Raw genomic sequence first — 15,534 nt, 5'->3', positions numbered from 1 at the left:
GATATCAGATATATTTACACATAGTATATACATACATTTCTCCTGTATACCACAATTCCCTGGTCCCAGCTAACAGGGTGCTCTAGTCTAGATGATAATGGCAACCAGTTCCTAAGATCACCCTTGTATGAGAGGACTCAGGAAGACAATATTGATCCAATACAGCGAGTAAAGTCCCGGTATTAGCTCCAGAGCAGTGCTTTCTGGTCCATGGCGGCTGCAGTCCAGGGTACCAATGTGTTCTTTGTTCATGTAATCTCCAACATTGGCACATTACCTGGCCCGCCATCCCCATCTGCGCTCACGCAGCCATCAAAAGAGCGCCGGCTGACGATGGCACCTGGTTTAAACTGGACAGCCTCCGCTGGAATGCTACCCTCTGCACACCTGGTTACTGGCTTGCCCACTGTGAGCACCACAAAGTGAGAGTACTCCCTTTAAATAAAGGAAGTAAAGTTCAGGAAACTGATTCCATCATCAGCTGGGACAGAGCTTTCAGGGACTGTAAAGCAGACATTTTCCTCTCATCTTTTACTTTCTAATGTTCAGACTTTAAATACCATCCACTCCCTCACCTTCTCTTTTCCTCCTCTGCATCTCTGGCATTTACAGTTGTTTACGAAAAGCCCCATCCTTCAATAAACTCTTCTCTGAAGCTCTTTCAAACCCATAATGGGGAAACAAATTTTCTGAAGTTGTGCAATTCCATATTAGCCCATAGTGGCTTACATCAAAGCACAGACTATTTCAAAACATTCATACATACACCCATACATGTAGATACAACTCCACATTCACCATCTCTGTATCAGAGCATCATGGGAACACTTGGCAGTGTGTAAGGCCGACTCCAGTGGGAAACAGAAGGCTGGGTTCTCACTGAGCCACATTGCAGTGGAGCTCAGTGTGACTGGCATGGGAAGTTCCCCCTGAAAGGACTGAGCATTTTCCCATTCCATGGGTTTAGTAAACAGTTTCTGCTTGGTGTTTCTTTGCTCCAACACTGCCGGCCTTGAGAGGTCACACTTTCAGAATGGACAAATTGCAGCATCAAGAGGCAGCAGGAATCACGGTGGGCTTTTTTTCCTTTCTCCATATCCTTCCATCTCCAGTGACCACTGGTTCATCATGACCTGTTCAAGAGATACAAGAATCATGAAAATATAGTAGTGGAAGGGGAGAGAAAAACTGCACACTGGCACTCATTTTAAAAGGCTGTATATGTGCTGCTGTACTGCAGAACAGATGGAGACAAAAAGAAAAACCCTTAAGATGATGCTGTCTACACTTTAATTTAACCAGATTTAACTAGCTTGGGCAATGTGTCATTCAATTCTGGGTACATATGAACCACTAGGTGATGCTGAAATGTGCAGGACTGCAGCCCATGGTAACAATGTTCCTACCGCTGATCTAGATTTAACAGTAGAATCCACTCAGCTTTGACAGTGACCATTAATGACATTTTAGTTCCAAACGCTACAACATGTTGTGTGGAAAAACATGGGAGGGAGATAAAAGCTCTGAAAGGCCCAATGGGAAAGTGGAAGCAGTCACAGCTCCTGGTTCTGAAGCCTGTATTTCTAGTAGAAAGCATTAACACCTCGGAATGGCTGACAAAATCTTATTTTTCTATACAACGTATGCCTACCTAAATGTATAGTATTTAGAACATAATACAAAAGCTACACTGAAAAAAAAAAACAATGTTTGTTAATAGAGAAAAAACATACTGCCTACTCTCATCTTCATTAAGTTAGCATCTCCAACAAATACACCACTAACCTGGTTGATACTTAACAGCTATATCAAATTAACCATCCCCAGTTCCTAGCATGACATATTACAGGGCCCACTTGAGATTCAGCTACTACTCACCTGATTCCATTCCAATAACCTGGTCTCTCATGGCTTTCCAATAGGAGCCTGCGGCCTTCTTCATAGTCATCCTGGTCCACGCTAACTAGTAAACGAACACCTTCGGTGCCTGCTGCTCTCTTAAGAGAGTCAGTGATGAAGACTCCCTTGAGTGCCTCCAAGAGTGCACCGCTCAGGTAGTCGGCCCAGAAAGCGTCCAAGTTACCCAGCTCCGAGAATTTGATGTCGCAGATGATGGATCCCAGGTCACGAGACCGGAGCACTGAACTGGCCCGGCTGAACAGCTCAAATTGGCGTTCAAGTGGATGCTGCTTATCCGAGGACACGCCCCCTCGCAGTGCAGACTCATGCTCCGAGTACTCTGCTCGCACACGCAGCCGGATATCTGTTTGGGTAGAGAGGAGTAGGAGGGGGACAGAAAAATTGAGGGAGGAGGGAAAAGGTCAAAAAAAGGGTTAATGTTTGGTAATACCATGAAAGGCAGAAGACAAATAACAGGCATCACAGAAAATAAGCAAATGGAAAAAGAAGCCAGGAAGACCCATTTGATCGAATGTTAAGGAAAGTACGGAAAGTAACAAGAGGGAAAGGATGCAGGAGGGAGGACGGGAAGGGGGGAGGAAAAAAAAAAAAAATCAAGACTGACCTGTTGTACACTAACATGAGATTTTCATTAGTTTAGTTACATTAGAGGCTTGGGGGACAAATGAGAAAAATGACACAGTAGGGCAGCTCAAGGGAAATCTGTAGCGGTAGAAAAGGAACTGAGGTGGACATAAAACCAGAGGACAGGCACTTGCATAGCAGTAGGGAGAGCTCATATAGGGGCTGACCACCCTCTGCAATAAAGGGGCCACGTTACAGTCACTGGCAAAGTCACAACCTCATCACAAGTCCCACAACTTTAAAGAGTAAATGACAGCAACACTCAAAAGTTTCTCTTCCTTAGATTCCCTACCAGCAAACTACTTGAAATCAGTCTCTTGATGGCTCTTACGTTGTTCTCATTTGTTCGTAAAAGTAAGTGCAAACATGAACGGCCACAGCAAATAGTGAACTGCCCTAACAGCCCGGTTAGCAGCTCATTTTCAATATACTATTTGTATAACCATTAAAAGCGCATCAGCTCCCTCTTTTGACGGAAAGCACATCAGTGATTTTGGGTTACTGTGGACAATTGACTCTAGAATCCATGTTTACCTATTTCGACAGTGGGGTTCTGTGTACAGGAAAATAAAAAAGCTCCTATCGTGGCTGGGTCACAACAAACGTGGGTGTGAGCCGACAGAAATTAGACTGGAATTGGGTAGAGAAAATAATAGAAGGCTGTGCTCAGACGTTCTGTCTTTACAGGGGATTACCCATCAGGCACTCCAGTAACCTTCCAGTTAGAAGAAATCCAGAGCAAAGATCGTTACATGTGAATTGCCAACTATGAAAGAATGGTTTTCTCCAGTGAGAAGGTTCCACTGGTGGTATACGAAATTTCTCAACAGTATCTCTTCCATGCACAAGTGACAGTTGACAATTTTGGAGGATACATACTGGACAGAGGACAGCAGCGTTCATCTTGTCATTACCTCAGGATGGACGGTCTCTCTTCAGACTTCACTGAAACATAGACTTCCCCTACATGGCACAGGGGCGTGCGCAGGGGAGTTAAAAAAACAGATAGGTGGGGGGTTCAAGAGAGGGAGAGAGTAGTAGCGTGGCAGGTAGGAGACTGAGAAGCAGAGAGTGGAGACAGGTCGGAAGTAAATAATCATCGGGGGGTTTGAAAACAAGGCCTGGGGGCCCCGAATCAGCATTCCATAAATACTCAACTATAATAGGAAATCCGACTTGAGCATTTTGACAGCCAAAGGGGAGTGCTGAAATAGTTTTATTCGAAACACAGTTGGCCAACAATTGACAGACCGGTGAAGTTGCTGCGTACAGCAAGTTTCAATCAATTGCAAAAACAATAAAACAATGAAATAAAATTTAAGAACAACACAAAAATACCTTTTTATAAATAAACCTCGGGACATTTTGAGTTTAAAGGAATAGTTCACCCTTTTCCCCAGCTGAGCTCTTTACTACACCCGGGTGTATGCTGATACCTCAGAGAAAAAGCAAATTAAATGGTAGCTATTCCTGTAGAAGAGTTCACTTGTGGTTGACGTCAAAGGAATGTAATGACACCAGCAGGAAAAAGTCACTGTTGGAAAATTACGTGTAGTTAATGCGATGGGAATAAATGTTCCTGATACAATGCATACAATATACACAATATTGCTTTGGGTCAGCCTTCACTGCCCACTGACAGGATTACTTTGGGAATTTTAAAATGGCAGAAAGTACTACACTAGCTACAGAACCAAAAATAACTCTGGACAGAAAAAAAATCATGCCTTGAATTATTATGAAGTTTGTAACCGTGAGAAGCATCGAGTTGTCTGTACGGTATATAATATGGCTTCGGTTTGTGGGGTTTCTATGTGTAGTGGAGGTGTACAACTCATACTATCTTTTTTCTAAGTAACAGATATAAATAATATTGTGAGGTACCGACAAACACAGAGGCGCTTGATTTCTAGATGTGAAAAAGGTTGAACTGTACCTATGAAATTAAAGGAAAAATGTTAATCAGAATGTATTGAAGAAAATGAAACAAGCCACAGTGAGCACTGTCATAAATAAAACGAATTCTAATAAAAACTGAAGATACATAAACAAGGACTGAAAAGTAAAATTTAAATCAGTAAACACAGTAAACTCATGGAAGACTGCAAAGCAAGCAAGTTAAACCAGTTTGTAACACAACCAAGCCATTATTTCAGTCTACTGAACAATTCTTTCCAGGGGCTTGCTATTTGATCAGCAGATTCTTTCATTAATACCCAGGAAGAATTGTTACACACCACTGTTAACTTCCCCTTTTGGTGAAATGGGTCTGTTTTAACTGGGAGCCATATCAGCAACATTGTAACTGTGGAAATGTAAATGTTACATTTATTATTCAATTTTCACTCCTTAACATTTGTAAATGAGTGAAATCTAAACAGTAGCACTCACTGCTACTCCTCTGACTTGGGAGTTTCAAACCAAAGACCTTTTTTCTTTTCTTTTTTTTTTAAGGGGGGGGAGGGGGGGGGAAAAAAAAAAAAAAAAAAAAAAAAAAAAACACTTTTGACATTCAAATCATGTCTTACTTGCTTCTTGAGGCCATGAGCAGGGACTGTGAATAGGCCCTCCTGTTTGCCCTGTTTTCATGTCTGTTTGCAGCTCTTGGCCCAGAGAAACATGACTAGTTCATCTAAACCTCTGGAGCCAAAAAACACATTCATGACCCTCAAGTACACATTGCTTGTCCATGTTGCTTTCACTGTGAACTGGGTTCCACAAGGCTTCCAACAAATGCTCTTCAACAATGATAAGCTCAGGAGATATCAAGGTCAAAGTCCTGGACAGCAGCACTGAATAACAACAGTGGGATATGTAGGAGAGAGGTTCCATACCATGCAGATTATGTTGATGGATGATCACCAGTTGTCAAGTTTTATCTTTTTGGGGAGGAACAAAACAGAAAATAATAAAATGAAATTACACTGAGCACTAGAAGCTCTGAATGCAGCTCATTTTAAAGAAAAAAACATATGTAGAAATTTGTGGCTACACATTTCCAATTATTTAAGCATTAAATTGACAACGTAGAACATGTATGCTAAGTTGGTTGCATGTGTGATTTCCTGCCCAGAAACATGAGGCTCTATAAATGATCTACTGATTTCACCCCATTTACAGAGGCTTGAGTGGTTTCTCACTCCCCCCCGTTAGTGTAAAAAGCCCATAATCACTCCCATCCACCAGGATTTCAAATGTATAAAAAAAGACAGGGAAGGTCTTATAAAAAAATATTTCCAGTTGTCTAGGTAAGTGTAAAAGCCTTTTTGCCTTGACTTTTTCCCCTTAACTGCTTTTAGTAAAGGGGGTGTTCAAAATAATCTTCCAAGTAGTAATTTCCGATAAAGGTCAATTGTTAGCTTGCACACAGAAAATGGACGCAAGAGAAGGTTTTCAGAACTTTCCCCCCCCCAACAAATAAAGACTCCACAAAACCACAATGTTGATGTTCAAACTTCTGGTTGCTCTCTGACATTTTTTTTTCTTTTTTTTTAATAATTTAACATTCTCAAAGAGGTATGAAATGCACAAAATCACACCATTCCATTTCCAAAATGGGAGAGAAGAGCAGATTCCTTTCGGTTTTCTTTGTTGCCCCTTAATGGCCATGGCATGTTAAGCTGGGTCTAGAGCAGAAATAAAAAAAATGCGAATTTTGCTGTTTGAAGGAATGGTTCAATGACAAATCATTTGCTTCAAAACTATCACCATGAAAGAATCTAAATTTAGCTTTCATGCTTTTTAATATAGCCAGGTCACAGGAGAATCATAGACCAGTACTGATAGTCTATTCAATAGGTTTTGAACACTGAAGGTATTTAAAAATTAAGTGGTTGTTACAGTAGTTTCACTACATCACAAAGCAGTTCTTCAACTTTAAGTTATCACAAGTAATTTAAGCTCTTAAATGGTTATCAAAACTGAAGACATAATGCCTTGTGCTTTCTCTGATATTCCCAGTCACATTAGTGACTTGAGCCACATGTGGCTAAAGCTATATTCTTAAAAATACAAAATGGAAATCAAAACACATTTTGAACTTGTACATGACCTGATAGCTATGAGCAAATAAGTCCGGGTATGGCATGAGCAGTTAACAGCTTTGGGAGAAGGTTTTGACACTCATGGAAATCCACGTTACAGTACGATATGCATTGCACACAGCTCTCAATAATTGGTAAACGTCAAGATATTTGTTGAAGCCGGAGGCACCCATTAATACAAACACAGACATTACTACGTCTTGTACGTAGAGGTTCAGTGCCCCGGTACTGCAGTGTGTCACAAGGACCATGTCGAACCCTGCATTATCCTAGTATACTTTCAGATAACAGGGACCCAAGGTCATATTATGTGACACAGTTTTGTCAGACTAGGACCACTAGACCAATTGATCAGCCTAGGAAAAAGGAACAGCTCTTATTTCCTTCAAAAACAAGACCCAGTTTGATTTTTTCCATTTCGTTCAACAAAATTCCAGCGAAAGTACCGTATATGAGGCGCCACTTGATGAGGAGAGCTCCGACTATTGATCCACTTTTCTGCAGAGCGACAGAACGAGAGAGAGAAGGGAGGGAGACAGACAGACAAGAACACATTGTCTGTTTGCCCCTCTCCCCATTTTTTGTTTGTCTGTTCAATTATTTTGTTCATTCTCTCCCTCTCATTGTGCCTGTGAGGATGACCAACTTGTGTTTCCCTGACACGAGTCAGTCTGTTTTGAACTGCGAACACAGAGAAAGGAGAGAAAAAGAGACAAGGAGTTGGGTTCGGTTTCATTCCAATGGCGGTTTTTCAAGCACAAGCAGGCAAGGCACAGACACATCTTCACTGTTGTCCTTTTGCGTTCACTTCCAGAGCTCAAGCTCTGTTAAATCAATGACTTTCGGAATGACGGACTTTCGAGGAACCGATTTCCTTAAAAACTGGTGCATGGCTATTTTTCCATTAAGGCAACCAATGAAGAGGAATCACAAATACTGAAATTGCTAGAAATCTGACTAAAAAGAACAAATTAAATGCTTTTTTAAACTTACATTTTTCAGATATTCAGAAACGTGAAGGGGTGCACCCCTTAAGGACATACTACCACATTTTTTGTCATGGGGGCTCAAAGGTATCCCGATGCAAGTATGAATCACCATGAAAACAATACTTGTCATACTACACAATTTGTTCTAAATAAATACATAAAAAATGTAAATATTTAAAACATTTAATTATGTTTAATATCTGTACTGAATCAAGCACAGATAATTCTAAACCTGTGACAAGCATGTAAAGGCATGCGAGTTAAGACCAAAAATTTATATGAAACAAATATGCACCAGGTTTCAAGAAAACAGTATCATGACAAAAGACAAATGAATTTAGAATGTAATGACCCAGAAGTCTTTTGAATTTTGCGCTACAAACAGTAAAGAGGCCAGGTTACAAAACCTACATTCTGAAATGTTTTGACTGCTCCAGTCTATCTCCCCTCAACTCACTGACCCCTAAAGGAGAGCTCAGAATGAAGGCTTAACACTCAGTGAACACTCAAATTTCACTGCCTATTTTTTGTGCAGAAATAACAGCTAATTTGACTTATTTCCTCACACTTGAGAAGAAACAGGCCAGTTCCTAACAGACCGCAATGTGTGAAAGGACATTAAGTAAACTGTCAAGACTAGCGGTTTAAGTCTTGGTCTTGAGGCAGCTGAGCCTGCTTGCTGGTGAACTTTTATATTTTGTCAAGATAGAAAACAGAGTTATACTGAAAGTGTGCAATTATGTAATTAAAATCCCTTACTGCATATTTTAATTACTCACTACAATGGATTAGTTTTCCTAGGTATGCGGCAACATAATGCCAATTTGTGTGTCTTCATCTTGTACTAGAAATTTGAGAGCCATACAGTTTGTCTACTTGGTTTCAGAAAAATTAAATTTTTCAAGTGAGTCCAGGAACAGATTTGCATAAATTAAATATCTTTACATGGTTTCTCTCTAAATGACAACTTAAAGACACAAATACATTAATGTCATTAAACAATTCTGCTGATAATTAGCTTATTCAAACATAACACGTAAAAATGTAGACTGGAGCATAAACCAGCATACAAAACCAGGTTTAGAATAACCACAAGTAGACTTTGAAAATATCAATCTAAGGAAAAATGGCCCTTTTACTGCTTGCTGTTTAAGACATTTTTGATTAAAGGTTCTCTTTTTCAATATGATCAGAAAAAGACTGAAATGGCAGTTAAATTTTATCCAAGACTTTTCTTTAAAGAAATGAGAGAAAAATGTACATCTCTGGGAATAATGACTAAATACCCAGTACTTTTCAACAGACTTCTAAGTCAATTTATCTGAGAGGATGTTGAACTTTTTAGTATTTTTCTGAATGCTCAGGTTTGACATGAAGCCAGCTAGTAATTCCAAAGCTGACAGATTTCTAAATGCAGTATTTAACTAAACCAAAGCATGTAATTCATCTGTGCTACTCCCCAATTTCACATAAACAAGTCCAGGTTTACATAACATGTTTTCCTCAGAACAGTTCAAGCAAAGGTTCCAGAGAAGTTGAAATACACCATGAGAAACATTTAAGTCATTTCAAAAGGTAAGACCTGACAGCACACTGAGTTCCATGTATGAACAGATTTCTAAGACCAGTTTTGATGAGATTGCAGGGATTTTTTTTTAAAACCTGGGACATTTGATTCACTCAAGTTATGTCAAAATGTACGGGTTGTTTTGGAACAGCACCAGAACCACTTGGATCAACAAGAAAGGTATACTGTCCATAATTCAACGACCAGTGTCGGCAAAGAATGAAAATTGAGCCAGGAGTATGTCCAGAATGGTTCTGGCTCACTGTTTCAACTAGACTTCTTACATGTTCTGCTGTGAGCACATTCCTAGAATAGATCTGGAAGGACTGAACTGTAGTGGGCTCTGACCAGTTCTGTGAAACAGAGGCCCACAGCTGAGAGAAAGTGTCAGAATGATTAGTTTGGGCTCTCTGCAGATCACTTTTATCCAGAAAGGGACACCACTGAGAACACTCGAGCACAAGTGAAGAGCAAAGGTTGGGGACTTGTTGGAGCACAGGCATTGAACACAGAGCATTGTGGTGGCCCCCGCACAATGAGGGGCTTCTTTACCTTGTGCATCAGGCCGACAGAGAGCACGAGTGAGCACACGCTGACCAAAAGGACAGAGACACGGGACTGACTCACTGCAGTCTTTCTCTCTGTTTCCTACCCGATCTGAGTCTCAATCCTCAGTCAACCTGGTGGAATCAAATGTGGAGTCAAGAGAGCACATTTTCATTGGACAAGTCACAACACTGCAGGGCACTTCTGGTTAGATACACTGAAGAAGGAAAGCAAAAGAAAAAAAAAAAAAAAGGTCTGCTGCATTAAACCTAGAGAGCACCCTCTTGAGAAGGCAGGATCTGTGCTGTATTGCTACCAGCAGGTATACGCTTCAGAAAGGATGTGACCAAACAAAAAGGTCTCTAACAAGTTCTCTTAAGGACTGGATCAAAATAGACTCTTGGTGATTGAAAGCAGCTGGAGATATAGTCTCAGTTTGCTATAACATTTGACTGTTAGTGAAACAAGGGCTGAGTTCATTTTTGATGAGATTTAAAAACGAGGTCAGGGTTCAGACTCACTTGTCTTGCGATTCCACATCTTTAGCTGGAGTTGACCAGTTCTGGTTCAAAATTTAGACATGACAGAACATATGCACAATCATGCTTTGTTTGTCTAAACAGTTGTATAGTGACTGAGGAAAGACAGAAACTGAGGAAAATAGAAAGGGATAGAGAGCAGAACTTGCTCAGTCATTGCCATTGCACTACAATGACAAGGGACGAGATAAAGCACAGGCAATACAGACACAAAACAAACACAGAGAAAGAAAGAGACCCGTGATCACAGGTCCAACATGAAAAAGGCCCACTACTGACAAGATCCCTGTGCTCTTTACGCCTGGTCTAAATTCAGCAAACACATCTTAATATACAGCACCCAAGTGGTCTGAAGGAACAGGTATTATAGCATGCCCAGACACAGAATTTTTATTTTTACTTTTTTTTTTAATATTAACTAATCGCTCCAGTAGTACCATCAATCAAGTATTCCTAAGAGTCCGTATGTATTGATGGACTCTTGACTTTCTCTCAGGGCAGGTCTGGAGGTCTCTCTCTCTCTCCGGTCATAATCACAATCAATGCAACATGAGGGACACAGATGGACTTTTAATGGAGAGGCTTTGGTGGACAGAGGGAGGGCAGGACTCCCTTCAGCAAAGCAGTTGTTTCACATAGTGAAAGCTGCACGGGGCTTTCAAAGTGCATTTCTTCGTGCAGACTCATTTAGTACATCCATTAGAGTACAAGACGTAGTATCTGCTTTGGGCATACTTAAGTTGCAAAGAACATTAAAGACTGAGCCAGACCCACATGCATAGATATTGGTGCTATTAATAATTTATGAATGTTGCCTGCAGAGAAAATTATAATATCCCTCAAACCTAGGGTTTGGAACAAAAACCTAATTTTAACATCATTGCTCTGGAAAAGGAAAACAAAAAAAAATATGAATATTGCATAATGTGGAAAGCCTTATCTGTAACAGTTATGGGTTACACCAGGGGCCTGTTGCAGAAGGTGAGAAATGTTGGTTGATTCACGCTGCTATGACATAAATGTCATTATTCCTTGCTTACTTCTTGCGTACTTCTTGTAAAGTCTAAAAATCATCCATAGTATTAGTCAAGTCGATAGTCAAGCTGAAGGATTTCTATGATCTCAGCAATCACCTCCAAGAGATTGACTCTACTGGACACCAAAGAAAAAGCTGCAGTTGACACACTTGCTCTCATTAAAGTATTTCGGTGAAGAATGACTAACCATATGCTAAAACTGGAGTTCCTTGGCAACAAAACACTGAGAAACTAACCCCTTTAACAGGGGAAAGTGCAAGCATAACGGTTGCTGTTTGGTTAAAGGTCATGATACATCTGTCTGCAGGACCCAGTGAAGTTTTTGTGTTAAATATGTCTCGCGTGTCAAGACGTCATATTTGTTGTGTCCAGTGTTACAGTTCTTAATGAAAATGAGCAGGAAGGACTGACTGAAGGAATAGTGCAGCCTGGAACGCTGCTCCCTTAAACTAAACATAATTAAATTCAACATAATACAGAATTGTGTTTTCTTGTAGCAAGAGTGAGCCATTTTGATGATCAGAGTTCATACAAGGAGAGCAAATATTACTACTGGAATCAACTTGTACAATAACAGGTCATTAGTGCAAAGAACAAGCACCAACAAACCTGCTGTTTTTAACGATGTACAGGCACACTGATCCATGAACATGTTGTCTTTTCGTACCAAATTAACACATTTTAAAAGGTACTTCATAATTTTTGACCACCAATAAAACTAACTTCACACACATTTTCATTGAGAGCTCACTGCATATTAAGATTGTGCTGTAAAACAAAGCCAGCCTGAAATAAGGGTGGGATCTGAAAAAATTATTTCAAGAAACCTGATGCAAACATGGTGCTTTGTACCAAGGAGCTTGTTTTTGGTATAAAGTAGTAAAGAATGCGACAGAAACTCCTTCCCAAACCACCACATTCATTGTAATGAGTACCATGACAACAATGGAACAAAATAAAAACAATATTTGTGAAAGTATGCTAAGGTTTAACGGCTGAAAGATACTGAGGCGTATGCTATGGTAAAAGTGGTTTCTTTTTATTCACATCCAAAGGCCTTGGCAGAGGAGTTGGAAAGCGGAGTGATTCAGCAGAGCAAAAAATCTAAACTCCAATGGTCTGTTGTGTGGGTGACGGTGCTTACAATGATTCACGGCATGGGTAGGCAGATAAAGAGGTGAGAGAGACAGAAGTCACGAATGCAAAGAGAAGCCCATTTGCACTCAGAGACAGGCAATAGGGGAAGAACAAGAGCACTGTGTTCTTACCACAGGTGATCTTCTCCGGGACTGGTTGAGGCTGTGAAGATACAGGTGATTGCACAGATGGTTCTGTCATCTCCACAGTCCTCGTCCTGGCATGGCGGCAGCCACGGCCACGCTTCCGGCGAGCAGAGGGAGCTTTCTTCCTAGATGGAGTGACACCTGGGAAGCACAAAATAATCAGAGTAGCCAGGCTGTCAAAGGAATCAGAATTAGATCCCCAATACCAGGGTGAACTATAATGAAGAACCCTGCATTTACAGAAAGAGACAAATTTCTAAATCCACTTGATTCCCCCAACCCTAAATAAAGCATCCTCAGTTAACTAACCTGCCCTCCATGGCTGTTGTAAGCAGTCCTGAGGAGAGTTTGTTTGTCCACTGCTGTCAGAAATCCCAACAGCACTAACTTCTCTTCTATCTTCAAAGTACTCCACATTCGGACGTTCTGGAGATACTGAGGAAGTTACAAGCATTAACTCTAATACCATATTAAAAATGTATTTCCATACTATTCATCTTTCTCATATTGTACTTACATTTTATAGTTAAATATTGTCATGTCCACATGAATTGAGAACAGAAAAAAATCATGTGGATTGTTATTAAAGTTTTGATAGGGCTGGACAATTACGTACACAACTGAATCAAATAAGCACTTTATAACTTACAGATGTCTTCATATTAACTGTGTTGTGGAAATTTCAGGCACTGTAGTACATTTCCATTCACATTAAGTAATTTAGCAGACATCATTTTGCAGAAAAGTAATTAAGTATTAAACCGTCTCCTCTGCCCAGTGCAACCTACAAGGAAATATAGCATTAAAACTCTACAAACGTTCAACCGATTCTACAGCTGACTGATGTAACACGTGCACAAAAACAGATCCGATTTTCCAATTCACCGAAACATCTTCGGACCATGGCTGGAAATGGGAAGACCCAGAGGAAAGCCCACGTGAACACGGGTGGAATATGCAAAGAGTGAGCCAGATTCGAACCCACACCTTGCAGCAATGACACTTCAGATCATTGTGGTTTGTTATGGTAGCTCTACGATTTAAGAACAAATATTAGGATGGATGGGCAAGAGCAGCTGCCTTGAGCTGGTTTAGTCTCTCAGAAGAGGGAGGGATCCGATCACGTGATCAACATGACTGTCACTCACCTGTCCTCCTCTTTTTACGGGACACGAATGGCAGCAGGTCGTGGCGCGTGAGTACGCGCAGCAGCTGCAGTAGCGGCTCCAGGCGGCCCTCGCTCACATGACCGCGCCGCTCCAGCTCAAGCAGCAATTCCACGCCACTCTTCGGCCTATATCGCGCGGCTACGGGACACGACGGCGACCCGCTCGGCCCGATCCGCCGCCAGGCCTCCAGGAGGCGCGGGCTAGTAGTAGTATCTGAGCCCGAGGCTTCTCCCGCACCGGCGGGGTTCTCGTCGTACGTATCGGGGGTCCAGCCCGCTGGGTCCAGTGGGTGCCTCCCGCTGTACGACTCGTCCAAGAGGAAGGACAAAACCTCCACGTCGGTCTCCGTCAGCTGAGAACCGACGACTTCGAAGATCTCGTGAAGGGACAACATCCCGTAATAGGTGAGGCACTCGGTCTCCTCCCAGTACAAAGAGAGCCTCTCCCTGCGCGTCGCTGCCATCATCGCGTCACTGTCGAGTCTCCACAAACTTAGGTGCTTCTAAACGACCAAAAAAATACACATTAGCGTACCGCAAATTAACCACTGAATACCATACGCGCTGCTTTAAACTACTGCTCACATAAGGACAGTGACAAGGCCTTTCACTTTTCAAGTATTTACATTCAGTTGCGTCCACAATCTTCAACGGGTGCAAGTAAAGCTAAGGGGCCGCGCGTCCGCAAACATCACGTGCAGCGCTTGCGTAACAACACGTTTTACCTCGTGTTGCCCTCAACGTCAGAGGCTAAAAGCGACCAATCAACTAGCCGCTTATCAACCGCTTCCCTACAATGTTTAATGTAATTATTATTTTTTTAAACAAAGTAGTCACTCGGTCGCTATGTCTGATTTTGTGTCTTTGATGGCATACCTATTCGATATTTGTGTATATACCACAGTTTCGAGTCGGTGGTTTCCAGTAGGTTCAGACTCAGTCGCTGTACGCCCATGGCATGTTCTCGAACATACTGCGTTTCGCCCAGTCTGCTGAAACGGGTAGCTAGACATTTTATTAAAATGTACGGAAAACACCTCGAATTCACCCGCAGTTCAGAACAGTTATACCGACCATCTTATTATATTATCTCGACTAATTAACTACATGATAAATGCGTCCTTTGTTTTGTAATGATCACCTTTCGCGGAGTTCACCTTTAATAAAATACACTAACAGTTTTAACGTTAAGTTTTGTGTAACAACATAATAGATACCAATGAAAATACACCATGTCTAAATTCTGAAAATATTTTGAAGTACGAAGGTAGGAAGGGTCTGTTGTTGACTCTCTCGGGTACAAACATGATCATCATGTTAGTAAATAACACAACTTGGTTGGTAAAAATTGGCCAAATTGTCAAGACAAAAAAACCTACATAATAAACACTAGAACTGCGTAGTTTCACGGAATTGTTTCGTTTATATCTGAATGTTATAACACGATTGTACCCACCTTGTCAGCGCAAGCCTGCAGTCTAGCGAAAGCTCTGCGGTGTAAATCCTCGATCACTGCGAGCGACGCAGGGCTCGCGACAGCGGCAGCAACCCACCAATCAGGAAGCTGCATTTTCCACCAGCTCCCGACGTCCGCCGTAGTGACGGCGGCCATATTGGAGAGATCGTTTATGTTTTCAGTCCATACTGTTATACATGGAAGCGTCTTACTAAACACTGATAAGAGGTGTATTTTGCGTCGTCATGGCTGCAACTTGTTTATTACTGAGAAACATACTTTTAATAGAAAGATCATACAAAATCAATCAAATACTTAAAATCTAATATGAATATCTCAATGCCACATTTACAAGCAGGGCG

General features: G+C 41.3%; 1 protein-coding gene and 1 long non-coding RNA gene across 4 annotated transcripts; both read right to left on the bottom strand.

Annotated features, from left to right (window-relative positions):
* Positions 1 to 991: 991 nt before the first annotated feature.
* Positions 992 to 15,295, bottom strand: dedd1 (death effector domain-containing 1). Of its 3 annotated transcripts, none has more exons than XM_018732018.2 (6): positions 15,173 to 15,295; positions 13,697 to 14,219; positions 12,858 to 12,983; positions 12,534 to 12,689; positions 1,879 to 2,263; positions 992 to 1,133 (listed from the first exon to the last, which is right to left on the bottom strand). In XM_018732018.2, the coding sequence occupies exons 1-6, from the start codon at positions 15,284 to 15,286 to the stop codon at positions 1,127 to 1,129; spliced, it is 1,311 nt and encodes a 436-aa protein (XP_018587534.2). In that variant the 5' UTR covers positions 15,287 to 15,295; the 3' UTR covers positions 992 to 1,126. The 3 variants fall into 3 exon arrangements, with proteins under 3 accessions (XP_018587534.2, XP_018587536.2, XP_018587535.2); XM_018732020.2 differs by lacking the exon at positions 15,173 to 15,295 and adding an exon at positions 14,343 to 14,465; XM_018732019.2 differs by lacking the exon at positions 15,173 to 15,295 and adding an exon at positions 14,302 to 14,325.
* LOC108922115 (uncharacterized) lies at positions 5,139 to 11,268 on the bottom strand. Its single transcript, XR_001965110.2, has 3 exons — positions 9,696 to 11,268; positions 7,034 to 7,268; positions 5,139 to 6,170 (listed from the first exon to the last, which is right to left on the bottom strand). It is a non-coding gene; the product is annotated as an uncharacterized LOC108922115 (long non-coding RNA).
* Positions 15,296 to 15,534: the final 239 nt, after the last annotated feature.

This window comes from Scleropages formosus, chromosome 18 (assembly GCF_900964775.1).
Source record: "Scleropages formosus chromosome 18, fSclFor1.1, whole genome shotgun sequence".
NCBI classification, from domain to species: domain Eukaryota; kingdom Metazoa; phylum Chordata; class Actinopteri; order Osteoglossiformes; family Osteoglossidae; genus Scleropages; species Scleropages formosus.
The sequence above is the reverse complement of the archived record's forward strand: the minus strand, read 5'-3'. Positions and strand labels throughout refer to the sequence as shown.

What these genes read in the sequence shown, in the direction of transcription:
- dedd1 (XM_018732018.2), bottom strand. Translation starts at nt 15,286, where the DNA reads ATGCAGCTTCCTGATTGGTGGGTTGCTGCCGCTGTCGCGAGCCCTGCG. An exon ending in TGCAGGCTTGCGCTGACAAG is followed by an intron (nt 14,220 to 15,172) that starts GTGGGTACAATC and finishes TTGGTCGTTTAG; the next exon opens with AAGCACCTAAGTTTGTGGAG. An exon ending in CCCGGAGAAGATCACCTGTG is followed by an intron (nt 2,264 to 12,533) that starts GTAAGAACACAG and finishes CTACCCAAACAG; the next exon opens with ATATCCGGCTGCGTGTGCGA.